We start from the raw sequence: 20848 nt of genomic DNA on the forward strand, positions 1-20848 counted from the left end.
TGACCTTGGATTTGGCAATGGTTTCTTTTTTTTTAAATTAATTAATTAATTTATATTTGGCTGCATTGGGTCTCCGTTGCTGTGTGGGGGCTTTCTCTAGTTGTGGCGAGTGGGGCTACTCTTTGTTGCGGTGCGCATGCTTCTCATCGCAGTGGCTTCTCTTGTGGAGCACAGGCTCTAGGCACACAGGCTTCAGTAGTTGTGGTGAGCAGGCTCAGTAGTTGTGGCACACAGGCTTCAGTAGTTGTGGTGAGCAGGCTCAGTAGTTGTGGCACGCAGGCTCAGTAGTTGTGGCACACGGGCTTAGTTGCTCCGAGGCATGTGGGATCTTCCCAGACCAGGGCTCAAACCCGTGTCCCCTGCATTGGCAGGTGGATTCTTAACCACTGCGCCACCAGGGAAGTCCCTGTTGGGAACTTCAGAGGTTTCTTAAATATGACCCCAGAAGCACAGGTAACAAAAGAAAAAGATGAATTGGACTTCATTAGATTAAAATCTTCCGTGCCTCAAAGGACAGCATCAAGAGAGTAAAAAGACAACCCACACGATGGGAGAAAATATTTGCAAATAATACATCTAACAAGGGTTTAAAATCCAGAATATATAAAGAACTCCTACAACTCAACCACAAAAATACAAAAACCCAGTTAAAAGGTGGGCAAGGGACTTGAATAGACATTTCTCTAAAGAAGATAAACAAATGGCCAATAAGTACATGAAAAGATGCTCAGCATCATTAGTCATTAGAGAAATGCAAATCAAAACCACAGTGAAATACCACTTCACGTCAATTAGGATGGCTATAATTTTAAAAAGAAAAAAGAATATAACAGTTGGAGAGGATGTGAAGAAATTGGAACTCATGTACATTGCTGGTGGGATCATAATAGGTGTATGCCTATTTATATGCCTGTAAGTATATCCATTTGTCTACCCATATGTTTCTCTCTATATGTCTATATCCCTATGTCTATTCATATGTCAATGTCTGCATCTACATCTTTAAGCAATGGTAGGTTAGATCCATCACACTCTGGTTTCCCACAGCTGGTTTCTGTCATTTCTAACTTTGGATAGAGTTAGGGTTAGAATCAAAGAGAAGGGAAGGCATTCCCAGCAGTGGGTATAGCCTCTACAAGGCTGATTCTGGGGCAGGGAGTAAACCGGCTTGGCTGGATCCGATGACAAGCCCCATCTTCAGCTTTCTCCCTGCCCCGAGCCTGGCTCAGAGCTCGGCACCTGCAGAGCGTGTGCTTGTGGACTTGCTGTGAACGGAGGATGAGAGTGGGAGGTAGTTCGGAAGAGTAGGTTGAAGGTAGACAGTGGACGGTGAGCTCTGGGAGCCTCGGAGAGCCATGGATGGTTTCTGAGCTGGGGAGTGAAGGGCATGAGAAAGACAGGGTTTGGGGGAGATGGGCCAAGATGTGGTAAGTGGTCACAGCCATGATGGGAGAGGCAGACTGGGCTGCTCTGACACGTCCTGGTGGTTGTGGTCTTGGAAAAACATAAAGGAGGCCAGTGAAGGAGGCCAGTGAAGAGAGTTGCTTGAGATAATGGGATGTCCTTGATTTGCCCCAAAGTAACTTTCTAAAGCTTTAAGGGTGCCCTTCCACCACTCCCCATACCCTTGGTGAGCTGGACAAGAGTGGTCACGCTAGTTCCCTTCCCATCTCTGGAAAGGGACACTCCCTTGGCATTAGTAACCGTCATTGTCAATCATAACCTGTGAACACTTTCTATTACGGAATCCTCACAGCTATCCAAGAAGTCCCCACTGTTACTACCCGCATTTTACAGGTGGGGAAACTGAGGTACAAGCAGGTGAAGTGATTTGCCCAGGTCACACAACCAGGAAATGTCAAAACGAGGATTTGAACTAAGTTCTGCAGCACTGTGGACGCTGCCCATTGTGGCCATCACCAGAGGACACACTCCACCAATTCCAAACTATTTTCCCAATTATGATAACATTTCTCGCCGCCCTCCGAAAGGTAGTGCCGACAGATTTGGCCCTTTGTCCCCACTCCAACCCTCATTCCCTGGGGATCTTTGGCCAAACTGATGTGCCATTCTGTGCCTCAGTTTATTCATCTCTATAAAGGGGCCAAGAACAGGACCTACCACCTCATAGGGCTGCCAGGAGATTAAATAAGACCCTTGCACAGCACCCGAAACAACACTCAGTTAACGTTACTTTTTAGCATTAATGCCTTCTAAGCACGCTGTGCTTGTCTAAAGCCGCTCCATGGAGAATTCTGGGTGACACTTCCCATTGGCATTTGGTCCATGTGCTCACTGTGGACTGACCCACTGGAAGCAAGGGCAGTCACATTCCTCATTAGCCAGACTGTGAGGGGTGATGGCTTGGAGCATGGAGTTGGGGGTTCAGACAGACTTGGGTTCAAATCCAAGCTCCATCATTTGCTGGCTGCGTGATCTTGGGGAAGTGACCTCACCTCTCTGAGCCCCAGTAAAAATGGGATAATAATCATTTGGGCTTGTTAAGAGGATTGTGTGCAGTGCCAGGCACTACAGAAGCCAGGAAGACATGGGAGCTTGCCTGGGTCCCCCGGCAAAGGGGCAGACCTTACATACTCAGGATCCTGGCCTGTGCTCTCCTCTCCCCCCACCCAACGAGGGCCCCTGTCTAGAGGCTACCCTGTTCCAGCCAGTTTTTGAGGTCCCCATCATTCAAGAGAATGGGGCTCCCGGGCAGAGAGTACCTAGGCCCTACTCAGGGATGGCCCAGTCAGCAAGAAGCAGGCCCTTCTGCTGTGACAGCATTGTCCCAGTGCACGGCCTTTGATCCTCTCTAAGGGTCATATGACCCCCTGTGGCTATTGCTGACAAAGCACCCCAGGTGTGCTGCACGTGACCACCGAGCAATTCCATGTTCCTGTAGACTTGACCCCTGATAACAACATCTGACATCCACTTGCCGGGCACATGACATGCGTTTTCCCCTTAAATCTTTCTCCTTAAATCAACAACCCTAAGAGTGCCAGGAAACCCTTAACCACATTTTAAAGACAGAAAACTGGAGTCCAAGAAGAGAGATAACTTCCCCCAGGAACAAACTCAAGTGAGCAGGGGACATGGATCTCGCTGATCCAAAGACCTAATTCTTATCTGCTGCCTATGGGGGCCCCCAAATGGGAAATGCTTTAATGTGCAGAGTCCTACCAAAACTGACTTAATTTTGCTAATGACACAATGGCAACGGCCCCATAGAAAAATACTCAAAGAATGAGCTGACAGTTCGCGGAGAAGAAAATGCAAATAGTTACTAAGCTGATGGAAACTTGTCAGCTTTGCCAACAGGGAAAAATACAGATCAAAGCAATGATGAGAAAGTATTTTTTACCCATTGTGTTCGTAAGAAGTAACCCAATTGTTAAAATATCAGTGCTGGTCAATCCCACTACAGGACATATATCCAGAGAAAACCGTAATTCAAAAAGAGTCATGTACCACAATGTTCATTGCAGCACTATTTACAATAGCCAGGACATGGAAGCAACCTAAGTGTCCATCGACAGATGAATGGATAAAGATGTGGCACATACATACAATGCAATATTACTCAGCCATAAAAAGAAATGAAACTGAGTTATTTGTAGTGAGGTGGATGGACCTAGAGTCTGTCATACAGAGTGAAGTAAGTCAGAAAGAGAAAAACAAATACCGAATGCTGACACATACATATGGAATCTAAAAAAGAAAAATGGTTCTGACGAACCTAGGGGCAGGACAGGAATAAAGACGCAGACGTAGAGAATGGGCTTGAGGACAACAGCACAGGGAGATCAGCTGGGTGCTTTGTGACCACCTAGAGGGGCGGGATAGGGAGGGTGGGAGGGAGACACAAGCGGGAGGGGATATGGGGATATACGTACAGCTGATTCACTTTGTTATACAGCAGAAACTAATACAACATTGTAAAGCACTTACACTCCAATAAAGATGTTGAAAAAAAAAAAAACAGTGCTGGTGAGAAAGCAGGGAAATGGATACTCCCTGATAGGACATTGCTGGTGGGAGTTTGGCTTGCTACAGCTTCTTAAGGAAGGGATCTGCTACAGCTGTTGACATTTAAAATATGCATGCCTGTTGATCTGCCTTCCACTTTCAGGATTCTGTCCTACAGAAATAAAAGCATCTGCACCAAAGGTAAATGTCTTCAAGGATGTGTATGGAGCATTGTTTGCAAGGGGCAAAACCCAGAAACACAGCAAGTACCCACCTACGTGGGAGTGTTTGCAAAGTTATGGCACCTTCCCTCATCCCACAGAATATCAAGCAACTATTATAATGAATGATTTTAGACTTAAATGTACCAGCATGAGAGGATCCCATGAAGCATTATTAATTTTAAAAAATACAAGTTACAGAACAACGTCAACGATGCGAGCCTACTTTTTACAAAAGTGACATGAAATCCAAGTTAGAATTCTTGTATGTGTGTATTTGCACACACCTGCTCTTAACTTTAATTATCTGAGTCGGGGCAGGGACAGGGTTAGCGTGTGGTGGGTCCTTAGAAGGGGGTAGAGGGCAGAGTTAATTTCATTATTTTATTGATTTTCAGAGTTTAACAAACTTTTCTTTCTGTCCTTCCAATAAGAAAGGAAAGACACACTTGTGAAAATGAAATGATATTATGTATAAAGATGCACACTTGTGACTCCTTTTGTTTCAATCCCACTCCCGGGTTTATAACTGTGAAGGTCAGTGTTATGTGTCAACTTGGCTGGGCTACAGTCCCCAATTATTCAATAAGCACTACGCTAGGGACTTCCCTGGTGGCGCCGTGGTTAAGAATCCACCTGCCAATGCAGGGGACACGGGTTCGAGCCCTGGTCCAGGAAGATCCCACATGGGGAGTAACTAAGCCCGTGCGCCACAACTACTGAACCCATGCTCTAGAGCCCGTGAGCCACAACAAGAGAAGGCACCACAAGGAGAAGCCCGTGTAACCGCAACGAAGAGTAGCCCCGGCTCGCCACAACTAGAGAAAGCCCGCATGCAGCAACGAAGACCCAACGCAGCCAAAAATAAATAAAATTTTTTTTTTTAAAAAAAGCACTAAGCTAGGTGTTGCTGTGAAGGGATTTTGTAGATGTGATTAAAGTCCATAATCAGTTGACTTTATGTAAGGGAGACTATTCTAGATCATCTGGGTGGGGCTGATCCAATTGGTTGAAAGGCCTTTTATGCAGAGCTGAGTCTTCCTGGAAGAAGCAGTTCTGCCTGTGGATGGCTGGTACCCCCGAGTTTCCAACCAGCCCATCCTGTGAATTTCAGACTTGCCTAGCCAGCCACCACAGTCCATAAATCGATTCTTTGCGATAGATCTTTTTTTTTTTTCTTGCGGTATGCAGGCTTCTCACTGTTGTGGCCTCTCCCATTGCGGAGCACAGGCTCCGGACGCGCAGGCTCAGCGGCCATGGTTCATGGACCCAGCCGCTCTGCGGCATGTGGGATCTTCCTGGACCGGGGCACGAACCCGTGTCCCCTGCATCGGCAGGCGGACTCTCAACCACTGCGCCACCAGGGAAGCCATGACGGACCTTTTAACGTGGGTCTCCTACTGAGGTTGTTTCTCTGGTTGAACAGTGACCGACACAATGCCCTAGAAAAATTATTTTACAAGTGCACCAGAAGATGTGTTAAAAAGATGCCGTCAGTAGCAAAAACCTGGTAACAACACACATATATCCATCAACAGAAAAATGGATAGATAAACGTTGACGTAGTCCTGCCATGAACTGTTCATTACACGTCACGGAAAACGCACAAACTGTCACCACACAGACGACAGGGTTGAAGCTCACGAACAGGATGGTGCTAGAAAGAAGCAAGTCACCTAAGAATAGAGAAAGCACTATTTGATTTACATAAACTTTTTTTTTTTAATTTTTGGCTGTGTTGGGTCTTCGTTGCTGCGTGGGGGTTTTCCCTAGTTGTGGCGAGCAGGGGCTACTCTTCGTTGCCGTGCGCAGGCTTCTCATTGCGGTGGCTTCTCTTGCTGTGGCTCGCGGGCTCTAGAGCGCAGGCTCGGTAGTTGTGGCGCACGGGCTTAGTTGCTCCGAGGCATGTGGGATCTTCCCAGGCCAGGGATTGAACCCATGTCCCCTGTATTGGCAGGCAGATTCTTAACCACTGCGCCACCAGGGAAGCCCTGAATTATATAAACTTCAAAGACAGGCAAAACAAATGTCATTGCTTAGGAATACTTATATAGTGGTAAAGCTATATAAATAGGTATATAAAATCTATATAGATTATATATACTATATAATCTATAGTATATATAATCATATATAATATATATCATAGATTATAACATTTTATACATTATAATGTATTTATTATGTGTATTATGTATAAATATTATCTTATAGAGGATACATTATATACATTATATGTGTGAGTAAATACGTGTATAAAACTAAGTTTTACACTTATAGTGATGGAGTGATTTACACAGTCAGCAGGTTGATGGTGATTTAAGGGACCCTAAGGTACTGATAGCTCTGTTTTTTAACCTGAATGGAGGGCATTTGTTTGTCCATTTTATTATTTTTAAGTTGTAAAGAAAAAGTGTTGCCTCATTCCAGTTCTACAAGGATCTAGTCATCAACTGCTATAGTTGCCCTCCTCCAGTATACCCTGAGGGGAATTCAGGATGGAGAAAAACAGGAGGAAGTATCTGTGTTTTGGATATACGGCCTCTAGATGGTCAACATGCATATCTAGGGAAGGATTTCAATGACCCCAGATTCTTGCATCTTCCCATCCATAGAAAAGCACTAAAATCATTAACTTGAGATGTCTGATTTTAGTGATTAGCAGTAATCTTTTACGGAGATGTATGCTTGACTACATGTATTTCCCAGCCAAAAAATTTATATATATACTGGCTTCTCCCTGACCTCTTTGGAGCAGTTCCTCTGAGCTTTCTGAGATGCTGTCTCTCTGACTATAGTCCTCAGTGAGGTCCCAATAAAACCAAGACTCAACTGTTGTGCATTTTTTTCAGTTGACATCACCCAGGCCGTGGGCCTTCTGAATAGGGAGGCTGAATGTCAGACAGATCCAGCCTTACCTCTGAGTGATGTAGGACACTCAGCCCATGGTGGTGAAGGGGACTCACTTGGGGTCACACAGACCTAGGTGCAAATCTTTGCCACTTCCCGGTGGGTGTCCTGGGGACAGGTCGTTTCATCTCCTTGAACCTCGATTTCCCTTCTCTGTGAAATGGAGATCTCAGTAGCCCTCACCCCACAGAGCTATTAAATGGGACAAGCACGCGGACACTCACTGTAATCTACATGGCTATACTCTGTAATAATCACTGTAATCTATATGCCAAGATTCCAAAGATATCGTGCTCTAGACCACAGGGTTGGTGGTCACCACAGAGACCACAGTTGTCCTCTCTAGGGTGGGCAACTAGAGTGCTCGGAAGGTAAGGAAGGCAGAGGCTGGCAGGGAGGAGGGTGGAAGACCACCCAGAGATGGTAGCATTTGAGCTGGGCCTGGCACATGAGTAATAAGAGTTTGTCAGGTAGAAAAAGGAAGGGCTGGGACTTCCCTGGTGGCGCAGTGGTTGAGAGTCCGCCTGCCGATGCAGGGGACGCGGGTTCGTGCCCCGGTCTGGGAAGATCCCACGTGCCGCGGAGCGGCTGGGCCCGTGAGCCATGGCCGCTGAGCCTGCGCGTCCAGAGCCTGTGCTCCGCAACGGGAGAGGCCACAGCAGTGAGAGGCCCGCGTACAGCAAAAAAAAAAAAAAAAAAAAAAAAGCAAGGGCTGGCATCCCGGGCAAGGGGCTCAGAAGGAGCAGCTGTGTGGCCCTGTGTAAGTCCCCCGCTTCCGGGGCTAGAGTGGGGATAAAAGATGAAGTCGGAAAGGTGCGCTAGGACTGGACGCTAAAGGGCCTCGATCACCCTTCAGAGGGCTCAGAGCTGGGCCTCGGTGCTGAAGGTGATGAGGAAGCAGACTTTGAGAGAGAGAGGTGGTGGGATTAGATGCGTGCAAACTGTGGAAGTGGGGGTGGGGCTGCTGGAGGAGGAGGAGCGTGACCTCAGCCTCAACATCCCCAGTGCCAGCCTCGGTGCCCTCCCCACCCCAACAGAAGGAAAGACGGAGGCGACCAGAACTTCCCCCGGAGGCTAGGAAACTGGGGAGGGGGGGGGCTATATCCGTCAGGGCGAGTAGATCGACTAACTCCCCTGTTTTGACTTATTTGCCATCTTCTTCTTTTTTTCTTTTTCAGCCCCACTGCGCGGCTTGCGGGACCGTAATTCCCCAACCAGGGATCGAACCCGTGGGCCCTGCAGTGGAAGCTCGGAGTCCTAACCACCAGACTGCCGGGGAATTCCCTGCCATATTCTTCTTTTTTGTTGTTTTGTTTTGTTTTGTTTTGTTTTTTTGCGGTACGCGGGCCTCTCACTGCGGTGGCCTCTCCCGTTGCGGAGCACAGGCTCCGGACGCGCAGGCCCAGTGGCCATGGCTCACGGGCCCAGCCGCTCCGCGGCATGTGGGATCCTCCCGGACCGGGGTATGAACCCGTGTCCCCTGCATGGGCAGGCGGACTCTCAACCACTGCGCCACCAGGGAAGCCCCATATTCTTCTTTTAAAAGCCACCCTGCTAGAGGGAAATGCTGAACGCAGTTAGGAGATCTCTCAAAGGGAGGCAGCACAGCCAGAGTTTTTGTGTGTAAGGCGGAGCGTTCCCTGCCTGGGATCTTCTCAAATACTTTTTTTTTTTTTTTTTTTTTTTTTTTTTGCGGTACGCGGGCCTCTCACTGTTGTGGCCTCTCCCGTTGCGGAGCACAGGCTCCGGACGCGCAGGCTCAGCGGCCATGGCTCACGGGCACAGCCGCTCCGCGGCACGTGGGATCCTCCCGGACCGGGGCACGAACCCGCGTCCCCTGCATCGGCAGGCGGACTCTCAACCACTGAGCCATCAGGGAAGCCCCTCAAATACTTCTTATCACCACTGATTACCAGAAGCATTTTGACGCCGTCTCACCCACCCGTCCCTCGGGAACAGAACCCTCTAGTTTCACCCTACAATGTACCTCTCCGGCCTCCTACTGTTTATACCCACCAGGTTTCATCTCAGCTTCTGCTTTAGCGGCGAAACAGAACCGACAGACCTCGAGGGAGCCTGTGCCTTTAAGGGAAGAGGCGGGACGAGCCCTTGGGGGCGTGTCCTCTGGGCGGGTTGTATAAGGGGCGAGGCCCGCGCCGGGTTAGTGGAGGCCGAACTAGGGCTGAGCGGCTGGACTTGATTCGGACGCTGCCGCAGGCGGGAACCCTGGGCTCTCGGCTTCAGGAGCAGAAGTTCGGGCGGCTCGGGCCGGTGGACAGGGACTGGAAAGGCTGCGAAGCCCGGCGGGGTCGAGGTGCGGAGTTTGCTGGTCCGAGGCTCCTCGCAAGGTAAGAGGAACCTCCCCGCCCGCCTGGGCGCCGCGGGAGGACTGGCGCCCGGAGTTCAGCTTCTCAACATCCGCCCGGATTGGGAAACGGAGTACATTGACGTTCCCGTGGTCTGGCACCTAGAAAGTGCAGCCGCAAAAGTGATTACTGCCCCAGTTTCCTGCCCCTGCCCCTTCCTGTCGGGTGTGCAGATCTGAGCGTCTGAACTCCTGACCTCGGACAGGCACAGGTGAAGCGCTCCATAAATGCTCCCTTGTGAATGAGTGCGAGAAATCGGCGGCCAATAAATAGGAGACACGTGCTGATCCTCAAGTTGGGAACACCTGAGGCGCGAGCCCTGATTAAGCCCTTATCGTTTGCTCTGATGCTCCAGCATTTGTCTTCATTTTACAGATGAGGAATCAGAGGCTCAGAGACATGAAGTGACCTCCCCAAGGCCGCACAGCTCGTTCGTGGCTGAGATTATATTGCAGACCTGGAGAGTCCGGTTCCAAGTCAGTGCCAAGTGCAGTTACAGAGAACAGCAGGAGGGAAGGGCCTGTCAACAGGTGAGGAAAGAGTGCTGAGACAGGCCCTTGTGCCCCCTTTTCTTCCCCCAGAGCCGCGTCCTCCCCCTCCTGCCCCTGCCAGGACATTGAGCAAAGATTTACCGAAAAACGTTGGTAAATCTGGGCTTTGTTGTTTTCTGGGCTTTGCTTTTCCTGAAGGCAAAACAAAACATGCTCAACTACAACATGTGGAAGAGCCAAAGAAGAAAATTAGTGTGCCGGGGACTTTTTTTTTTCTTTCCGTTTAATTTCTTTGGAAGAAAAACAAAGCTGGTTTTTCCCTGGTGTTGAGGGAAAAACACAGATGCTAAAGTCCAGCTCAGCTCTGCTGCTGACAGGCTGTGTGACTTTGAGCAATTCACTTCCTCCTGGGCCTTGATTTCCCCATCAGGGCAGTTATTAGCCTGGGTTTCCATGGGAACACTACTGGGGGTTCAGGAAGAAGGGCTATCTAATCTGCATGCTAAATGATTCAGGCCCATCTGGAATGTGGGCTCCTACCTGGGCTTTCCGTTGGTGTGGGGAGGAGGAGGGGCAGTTCTTCAGCTGAAAAAGTTTTCAGGCCCCTCCTGTTGGGTCCTGCAGTCTTCAGTGACACTGTTCGTCTTTCTCACCCCTACCCTACAGGCCACTAGAGGTGCCAGCTGTTTGGAACTGAAACATGACAGAAGGGGAAGCGGAGAGTGAGGGCCAGGCCCCTTGGGGGCTGGTGGCCAGAGGACTGCTGAATCTGTACTGGGTGCTCAGCTGGGTCTGTGTGCTGCTGATGGTGGAGACAGTGTCGGGGGCCGGGGGCCCATCTGCAGGGACCCGCATTAGCTCCCAGTTTCCAGCCTCGGGTGTGAACCAGAGCCCCCTGGTAGACGTGAGTGTCCAGGTGGGAAACTGGCATCAGGTGGGCGTGTATTCAGCCAATCAAGTATGTATTGAGCATCTACTCTGTAGCAGGAGATGTGAGCTGAACCTTGGGATATGCCAGGGCACGTAGACTGTAGACAAAAATCCCTGCCCTCACGGAGCCAGCAGTCTCTTAGGAGGGTGGATAAAGAAGTAAGCATGTAAATTTCAGGTGGTAAGATGCTACGTGCTCAGCAGATAATGGGATAAAGTGATATTGGAGGGTGGGGGCTGTGAGGAAGAAGGAGTATTTCCAACTATTTCAGCTTGGGGGGTCACAGATGGCTTCTGTGAGGAAGGGACCTTTGAGCCAAGCCCTGAATGGAGAAAGGAAGCCACTTATACAGACATCAGAAGGAAGAACATTCCAGGTGGAGAGAAAGGCACGTGCAAAGGCCCTGAAGCAGGGACAACTTAGTTTCTGGAGCTGTGAGGAGGCCAGAGTGGCTGGAACAGGGTGAGTGAGGGGGAGAGTGTTAAGAATGGGGATGGAGATGTAGTGGTGGTCAGATTACCTTATAGGCTGAGGCTAAGAGGTAGGATTTGTTTTATGACAGTGGGGAGCCAGTGGAAGGTTTTAAGCAGGGGGATGTCAAGATCTGATTTATTTCTTCAAGGGATGTCTCCGGCTTCTCTGGGGAGAATGGATTGAGAGGGTTGAGGGTGGCAGCGGGGAGAACAGTGGGAAGGCTCCTGCAGCTCGCCAGGTGATGGTGGTAGTGGGAGATAGGAAAGAAGTGGTGGGATTTGGAGGAAGTATTGGAGGCACAACAAGCAGGGTATGCTGATGGCTTAGATGGAGGGGCATGGTGGTGGAAGAAAGAGAGGCGTCAAGGATGGCTCCAGATTTCTGGCCTTAGCAGTGGGGGGGGGGGTTGGAGGAGGATGGTAGTGCCACTGACTTGTATGAATGGAGAAGCAGTGGGGACGCTTGGTGAGAGCAAGGAGGCTTCCTCCCAAGGCAGGGAGGTTTGGGCCGTTGAGACAGGCTAAACGGAACTTGCATCATTCTGTTCTGATATCTGTAAGGGGAGGAGAGGTCACAGTGGATCCAGAGTGAAAATCTGAAGGCAGGAGGCTGCTCAAGATGACCCCCTGCTGCACGGGGCTGGAGTTCTCTCTTTGTATTCTCTTCAGTGAGAGAACAAGCGGTGTAACAAACTCCTCCCCACTTGAACTGACAGCTGAGAGTGCTTAGCGCCCACACCAGCTTTCTGGGGCTGCAGAGTACCTTCATGCCCATGATTCGAGGCAGACAGACAGGGAATTATGCCTGTTCTACAGATGGGCAAGTGATTTGTGGTTACTGTGGTTATAAAATTGCTGCCTCTTGGGGGCAGGAAAACAGGGGTTAACTGTGGCTTGTGTCAGATAATCTCTCTGAGTTATTGAGCACTTAGGCCAGCAATGCACCTAGCTCATCAAGTCCTGTACCCAAACCCCTGAGATGGGTATGGTTATCTCTGTGCTATAGGTGAGGACGTTGAGGTTCAGGGAGGGGAAGTTGGCCACGAGGGAAGTAGCAGAGCCAGGATGTGAACTCGTGGCTGCCTCATGCTGAATCCAGACCCTTCTCCTCTGGTTCACTTGCCTCCCAGGACTGACACAGGTGGCTGCCCTCCTGGAAGTCCCGCCAGCCTCTGGCTGGCTGCTGTCTGGCCAGCTTGCAGGCTGGGAAAGGCCACCCACTCCTCACCTAGGTCCTTTTGCATAGTCACTCGTTCAACAAATATTTATTGAGCACCTATTACGTGCCAGGAACAGTGCCACACGTGAGGGGTAAATCAGGGAGCAGATAAGCTCAGTTCCTGCCCTCATGGAGCTTATACTCTAGTGGGGAACACAGATGAGAAACAAATCAACAGGTAAATCCACAGTATTTCACTGGGGGATGAGGAGAACAAAACAGGGTGGGATGTGATGGAGTGAGATGGAGAGGGGTAGCCGCTCTGCCTCGGGCTGTCAGGGAAGGCTTCTCTGAGGACAGAGACCTGAAGCTTTGCAAAGATCTAGGGGAACAGCAAGTGCAAAGGCCCTGAGGCAAGAGCAGAATGACGAACTTTGAGAGGCCTCTGCAACGGTGAGCTGGGGGTGAGGGATGAGAAAGGAGACAGGAGAGGTAATGGAGGCCGGATCGCCTGGGGCTGTTTGGACCGCTGTGCGAAGTTGGCCCGTTCCTAGGGGTAAGACGGGAGCCATGGTAGGATTTAGAACACAGGAGGGACGTGATCTGATTTCAGTTTTTACAAGGATCCCATTGGCTGTTGTGGGAGAATCAACTGTAAGGGCGGAGGCAGAGAGTAGGCTGGCAAAGCGATCCGGTGAGATGCTGGTAGCAGCTTTGGGAAGGGGTCCAAATTAAGATTTTTGGAGGGGAAGTAGAAGACAAGGTTCTGCTGGGCCACCCAGTGCCCCATGCCCTAAGCCCGGGCTGGCCCAAGTGTGGCCTCAGGGGCCAGGGACAGGTTTGGCATCAGACCACCAGGGCCCAGTGGTTCCAGGACACTCTTTTCGGGAAAGAGGAGGGTCTGGAAAAAAAATCTCCACTTAGGACAGATCTGACCGAGGCTGGACATTTGGGGCGGACCCTTGCGGGGGTGGAGGGGCCCAAGCTAACAGGTGCAGGGAGCTGTTTAGTCTCAATTTTCCCCTCTGGAAAAAAGAGTAATCAAAGCTCATTTTACTGAGCACTGACTGTGTACCAGGCACTGTTGTAAGCACATGGATTAACTCATTTAATCCTTCATTTCAGGAGTCGGCAAACTTCAGCCCACAGGTCAAATTAGGTCCACTGCTGGGTTTTGTAGTCCAGGAGCTGAGAATGGGTTTTATATTTTCAAATGGTTGAAAAATTTTTTTAAAAGAACACTATTGAGTGACACATGAAAACTTTGTGAAATTTGAACCTCAGTGTCCGTAAGTCCAGTTTTATTGGAATACAGTCATGCCTGTTTATTATTGCAGGTGATACTTTCACACGACAAAGCAGAGTGGAATGGTTTCAACAGAGACTGTCTGGCCTGCAGAGGGGAAAATATTTAGCCTTTTATAGAAAGCGTTTGCCGACCCCTGCCTCATTTTATAAAGGAGGGAACTGGGGCACAGAGAAGTTACGTGAGTTGTCCAAAGTCACACAGCCATGAGTAGGGAAGCAGAATTTTAGCCCAGCCTGCATGGTTCCAGAGCCCTCTCCTCATACGCACTGGGCCGCCCAGCCTTGCTGAGCAGTCGTCACAAGGCCATGGGGCCTTTGGGAAACGGCAGTGTTCATTTTCTGCTCCTGGGTTGGTGTCCTGGTGAGAGTCCTGTGGTTTTTCCACCCCTTTGAAAACTCGCCCTATTGGGGTCCAGCTGCAGGGTTGGGAAAACAGGAGGAGGGGTAGCTACAGTACGCAGGAGAGTGGAATTGTAGCCCCAGGTCACATCTACAGTGCCTCTTTGGGGGGCTGATCAAATGAGGTTAAGAACGTGAGAAGCCTTTGAGAGTTCTTTAGTGTCTGCAGTTAACTGACTCTAGATGAGTGTTTGAGTTTCCTGTTGCTGCTGTAACAAATTACTACAAACGTAGTGGCTTCAAACAGCACACGTTTGTTATCTGGAGGTCAGAAGCCCAAAATGGGTTTCACTGGACTAAAATCAAGGTGTGGGCAGGACCGTGTTCCTTCTGGAGGCTCCAGGGGAAGGTCCATTGCCTTGCCTTTTGCAGCTTCCTGCATTCCTTCCTTATTTTGTGGCCCCTTCCTTCATCTTCAAAGCCACCAGCGTAGCATCTCTCTCAGTCTCTCTCTCTGACTCTCTGACCTATGCTTCCATCACGTCTCTTTCTGTGACTCCGACACTCCCACCTCCCTCTTAAAAAAAATCCTTGTGATTACATTCAAAGGCCTCCAGATAATTCTGGATAATCCCCCCATCTCAAGACCCTCAATTTAATCACCCCTGCCAGAGTCCCTTTTGCCATGTAAGGTCGCATATCCACAGGCTCTGAGGATTAGGACCTGGACATCTTTAGGGACCACTGTTCAGCCAGGGAGGATGAACCAGGAGCTTGTGACTCCACATGTCCCTCCCAGCCCCCTCATCCCCCAAGCCATCCCCGTACTGCCCATGCACCTGCACAAGCAGGGGCCGCTGGCTGCAAGTAACAACATTTGGAGAGGGCATCTAGGTAGGGAAAACCTGAGCCCTTTTTTTTTTTAATCCTACTATAGTTTAATTAACGGTACTGTACCAATGTTAATTTCTTAGTTTTTAAAAATATTTTTATTTATTTATTTTTGGCTGCATTGGGTCTTCGTTGCTGCGCGGGGGCTTTCTCTAGTTGCGGCGAGCGGGGGCTACTCTTCGTTGCGGTGCACGGGCTTCTCATTGCGGTGGCTTCTCTTGTTGCGGGGCACGGGCTCTAGGCACGCGGGCTTCAGTAGTTGTGGCACACGGGCTCAGTAGTTGTGGCTCGTGGGCTCTAGAGCACAGGCTCAGTAGTTGTGGCTCGAGGGCTCTAGAGCACAGGCTCAGTAGTTGTGGCGCACGGGCTTAGTTGCTCTGCAGCACGTGGGATCTTCCCAAACCAAGGCTCGAACCCGTGTCCCCTGCATTGACAGGCGGATTCTTAACCCCTGCGCCACCAGGGAAGCCCCCAAGCCTTTCTTGTTGGGCCCCAACTAACAAAATGGAAACGATTTAAAATTGTCCCCTTAATATCGGAGCTGTTTAATTGTTTGGCTTCTTAATGGAGCCAGCGTGGACTCTGATAGTGTGCGTTCTGCTATTCAGTAATAAAGGGAGTGTGGAGAAGCACTTAACAAAACATATGTGGCACCAAGCTGCCAGCGTCCAGAGTGGGTTTGGTGAGCACGGCTCTGCAGGTGAGGAAGACAAGGCCCAGACCCCTTAAGGGGCTGCTGAAGGTCACCCAGCCAGCTGGTGGCAAAGCTGGGTCTCAGACCCAGCACTGCTCTTCCTCTCAGCTGACTCTGTCTCCCATACCAGTCTTACTGGTATAGGATTGAAAACTGACGGCCCACGGGCTCGTCTGGCTGCTATGATTTTGGTTTTGGTTTCAGTTTTTTTGGGCAGTGTGGGGAGGGGTTTTCTTTCATGTTATAACTTGGATGCCTTTCAGCAGGGCATGCACCCTCCAGCTCACCACCATTGCCAGCAGCCGTGGTGGTTTTAGACATTTATATGATCTGCCTGGCCCCCAAGGCATTGAGTTTGCAACCCTTTCCTGTCCAGCCTGGCCCTTGAAACTTGTTCACAGAAGGGAAAATATTTGACCCTCTCTGGATTCCCTGGGTGTCCTTAGTGATTCAGGGAAGAGGATGAGAAGGGAATGAGATGGTCTGAAAAGTCACCCACCCCAGACTCAGAGCAATGCTCCTTTAACTCTACCACCCCTGGGCAGAGCTGGGTTCAGGTCCTGATGGGCTTCGAGGGAGGGGATGGCCACCTTGGGGCACGGGGGCAGGTAGGCTGCAGAGAAATGCGATTCTGGAGACCAGATTTGGGGGACCCGCCTTGCTGACTCACTCTGCTGTCAGGGAGATGGAGACGAGCTGGGCTGGGACCATCTCCCTGCGTCCTCCCTGGGTGACCGTGAAGACCAGGAGGTGGGGAAGAAGGCAGGAAGAGGAGGCTGCCCTTGCCCAGTTGAGCTGTTTCCCCAAGAGCTTCAGCTAGTAACTTTCAGGGAGACCTAAGTTTGAAACCAGCTAGCAGTGGTAGGCTGTGTGCCCTGGGGCAAGTCACTTTGCCTCTCTGTGCCTCAGTTTTCTCATCTGTGAAGTGGAAACAATTGTACCAGGTCTGGTTTTTTTTTTTTGTTTTAGAAGATGTTGGGGGTAGGAGTTTCTTAATTAATTTATTTATTTTTGCTGTGTTGGGTCTTCGTTTCTGCGCGAGGGCTTTCTCTAGTTGCGGCGAGCGGGGGCCACTCTTCATCGCGGTGCACGGGCCTCTCACTATCGCGGCCTCTCTTGTTGCGGACCACAGGCTCCAGACGCGCAGGCTCAGTAGTTGTGGCTCACGGGCCTAGTTGCTCCGCGGCATGTGGGATCCTCCCAGGCCAGGGCTCGAACCCGTGTCCCCTGCATTAGCAGGCAGACTCCCAACCGCTGCGCCACCAGGGAAGCCGCCTAGGTCTGTTTTGAAGACTGAGCTGGGGTCCAGCACAATGTGTGCCAAAACAATTATGAGGCCATACTGTGTGTAAGACTTTGGTGGGAGGGACAGACATTAAAACAAGTCTGTGATCCTACAGATAACTGGGGATTTCAAAACACGAGAAGTGCTTTGTAAGAGAAGACCGAGGGTGATGGGAGCTTATAACTGGAGGATCTGCCCTACGCTGGGGGTGATCAGGGAAGTCTTCCTGGAAGAAACGTCTAAGAATTGGAGGATGAATGAATGGTGGTCTTTTGAGGGAGGTGTACCAGGCAGAAGGAACAGTGCGTGAAATAGGTAAGGTGGGTCAGTGTGGTGTCTGTAGAGAGCCAGTAAGCAGGGGATGAGGAGATGACCTGAGGGCTCAGGGACAAGAAATCTCATCTCCAGTTTGGCATTGGTGGGAGTTCAGAGAAGGCTTGTGGAGGGTGTGGAACTGTGATTTGACAGAGCTTTTTAAAAAAAAAAAAAAATTGTAATACAGCATACATAACCTAAGATTCACCATCTTAACCATTTTTAAGTGTACAGTTCAGGGGCATTAAAAACATTTACACTGTGTAACCGTCACCGCCATCCACCTCCAGAACTCTCTCATCTTGCAAAACTGAAGCTCTCCTCATTAAACAACTCCCCATTTCCCCCTCCCCCCAGCCCCTGGCAGCCACCATTCTGCTTTCTGTCTCTATGAGTTTGACTATTCCAGTTACCTCACATAAGTAGAATTACATATACAGTATTTGTCTTTTTACAGCTGGCTTATTTCACTTAGCATGATGTCTTCAAGGTTCATCCATGTTGTGGCCTGCGTCAGGATTTCCTTCTCTTTTAAGGCTGAATAACATTCCATCGTGTGGATATGCCACGTTTTGCTTATCCATTCATCCATCGATGGACACTTGGGTTGCTTCTAAACCTTTTGACTACTGTGACTCGTGCTGCCATGAATATGGGTGTGCAAATGTCTCTTTGAGACCTAACTTTCAATTCTTTTTGACATACACCCAGAAGTAGATTTGCTGGATCATATGGTAATTCTGGGGTTTTTTCCAGTTTTATTGAGATACATTTGACCTACAGCACTGTATATAAGTTTAAGGTGTACAGCATAATGATTTGACTTAACATATATTGTGAAATGATGCCCACGATAAGTTTAGTGAATATCCATCAACTCATAGAGATAGAAAAGAAAGAGGTTTTTTTTTTCCTTGTGATGAGAACTGTTAGGAAATACTTTAACAACTTGCATGTATACCATACAGCAGTGTTAACTATAGTTATCACCTTGTGCATTACATCCCTGGTACTGGTTATTGTATTTTTAATTTGGGAGGGGAACTGCTGTGCTGTTTTCCACAGCAGCTGCACCATTTTTACACCCAGAGCAGTTGCACAAGGGTTCCAATTTCTCCCCATCCTCCCTAACGCTAGTTATTTTCTGGTTTTGCTCATTTGGTTTGTGTGGTAGCCATCCTAATGTGTGTGAGGTGGTACTGCCAAAGCTTTTGAACATAAAGTTTGAGAAGGGGGAGCTTCTAGGCAATGCCTAAGCACATGCATAACCTCACAAAGGCCTAATATCCATTATATAAAGAGCTTCTATAAATCAATAAAAAGAAGCAAACAATTGAAAAAACTAGCAGTTTAAAGAAGGAATACAACTGACCATTAACACACGAAAAGAGCACTTCACCGTCCTCCAGGACTTGCAGCTTAACAACAGGGAGATTCCTACTACATTGGCTGGAACCAGACTTATGGTAGCCACCCTAACCCGGTAGGGGTGCAGGTGTAAACTCCTTTCCCATTGCTGGTGGCAGTATGTCTAAGTAGAGCTTTAGGGAGGGTCTTTTGGCAAAATCCATCAAATGTTTAAGATGTTTCTCCCTCTGCAACAGACACTATCAGGGCCCCGCCCATATCCTTTGGACTCTGCCATTTTGGTGGGCTTCTGTGGACTTCGAGTTCCCAGCATCTCTTTTCAGAACCACCCATAAGCATGGTAGGCCAGAAGTGCTGCGGACCTAGCACCTCCCTCCCCGGCAGTGCTCACCTGATGACTGATAGGAGTTGGTGTATAAATACCCCAGCTCCCTTGCCCTTGGGATTACCAGCCCATGGTGGGAACGATCTCAACCCGCCTTCACTGGTTGCATTTCCGTCCCTGAGTCTCTTCTCCCTCTCGGTGCTTGTGTTCTATACACCTCCCAAGTATTCTGCTTACTTAGACATCCTTGTCTCTGGGTCGCTTCTGGAGGAACTCAGACTGGGATACTCTCTGACTCAGCACTTTCACTTCTAGAATTCTCCCTGACAGAATATTCTCACATGTGCTCAGTCATGTGCAAGGAAGTTGATTTTGGTAATAATGAAAAGTAGACACACTCAGCTGCCCATCAGTAGGGAAACGTTACCTCTACTATGTATCATCCATGATGTGAAATCCTAAGACTCTGCAGTGGCAGGGGGTGGCGAGGGTGGTAATGCTTAAGGACAGGGGTTCTAGAGCCTCAAACTGCCTGGGTTCCAACTCTGTCTCTACCACTGAGTGGGCCCTGGGATAGTGTCTTAGTCTCCTTATCTGTATAATGGGCAGGTTCATAGTACCTTCCTCATAAGATCATTGTGCAGATTAATTGAGGTACATTTTAAGCTCTTAGCACTGAACCTGGCATATAGAAATCCCTCAGAATGTTTTGACTTTTGTCATCCTCCTCATCATTATGTGCATCAATATATCAATACATGGCACATACGTGAAGTGGTAAAAGTTAAGTTGCAGAAACGAGCTTCAGGATGGACTCATTTCTATGAGATAAACTGTATACTAGGATGTATATACAAATATCGTTAAACTGAGAAATGTCTGTAAGGGTCTGCTTCAAACTGATCATAGTAGGACATCTGGAGAGAGGCGGGATCATGGAGGGCAGGGATGAGAAGGGAGAATTTAGAAATCTTTATGTATTATTTCTTTTTGTTTCATTTTAAATACACCTATTCAGGACTTACTTGGGTTAGTTTCAAACACAAGTTTATTTTTAAAAATTAAAGTGTGCAGCTGGCACCTGGAGGCCTTGGGAGGCTTAGAGACCAGGATGAAGGAGGTTATCTTCACTGCTTAGGTGGGGCTGGGCCAGTCAACCACAGGGTGTCGGACCTTGATGTCCCCCCTCCCTTCCCACAGTGTCGAGAAGTGTGTGGCCTGAATACCTCTAACCGCTGTGATTTCGTCCGCTCCAACCCTGACTGCCGCAGTGAAGGGGGCTACCTGGACTACCTTGAAGGCATCTTCTGCCACTTCCCACCCGACCTCCTCCCTCTGGCCGTCACTCTCTACGTGAGGCCCCGCTCCGGGGAGCTGGTGAGAGGGGCTGGTGGCCCCGGCGGGACTTAATGCCCTTTTCCCTTTCCGGCCCCCCAACCCAGGCTTTTTGGCTGCTCTACCTGTTTCTGATTCTGGGAGTCACCGCGGCAAAGTTGTGAGTTTGGCCTTGGGCTCATATCCACCTTATAGATTGGAAAATGGAATCCCAGGAGGTTGACATTGGGGTGACCCTGGGCTTGGGGGAAGGAGCCACTCATTGTGGAAACACTCACTGTTTGCCTTTTCTCCATAGTTTCTGCCCTAACTTGTCAGCCATTTCGACCACACTCAAGCTTTCCCACAATGTGGCAGTATCCTTTGTCCCCGAGGGATGGAGGGCAGTTAGGGCGGGTGGCTGGGAGACAGGGTGGCAGCTCATGGCCAGGAAAGGCCCCTGCACTGAGGCCCCTTGACACGCTCCCC

At 49.4% G+C, this 20848-nt stretch overlaps 1 protein-coding gene across 1 annotated transcript in view; it reads left to right on the forward strand.

Moving 5' to 3' along the window:
* Positions 1 to 9286: 9286 nt before the first annotated feature.
* The window catches only part of SLC8B1 (solute carrier family 8 member B1), a 31596-nt gene continuing 20034 nt past the window's right edge, over positions 9287 to 20848 (forward strand). The window contains exons 1-6 of the mRNA XM_082852858.1: positions 9287 to 9448; positions 9842 to 9996; positions 10624 to 10873; positions 20246 to 20398; positions 20488 to 20540; positions 20679 to 20736. Of these exons, the coding sequence (XP_082708984.1) occupies positions 10658 to 10873; positions 20246 to 20398; positions 20488 to 20540; positions 20679 to 20736 (480 nt within the window). The 5' untranslated portion in view covers positions 9287 to 9448; positions 9842 to 9996; positions 10624 to 10657. The remainder of the gene's footprint in view (positions 9449 to 9841; positions 9997 to 10623; positions 10874 to 20245; positions 20399 to 20487; positions 20541 to 20678; positions 20737 to 20848) is intronic.

This window comes from Leucopleurus acutus (genome assembly GCF_964270905.1).
Source record: "Leucopleurus acutus genome assembly, chromosome: 13".
Lineage (NCBI taxonomy): Eukaryota > Metazoa > Chordata > Mammalia > Artiodactyla > Delphinidae > Leucopleurus > Leucopleurus acutus.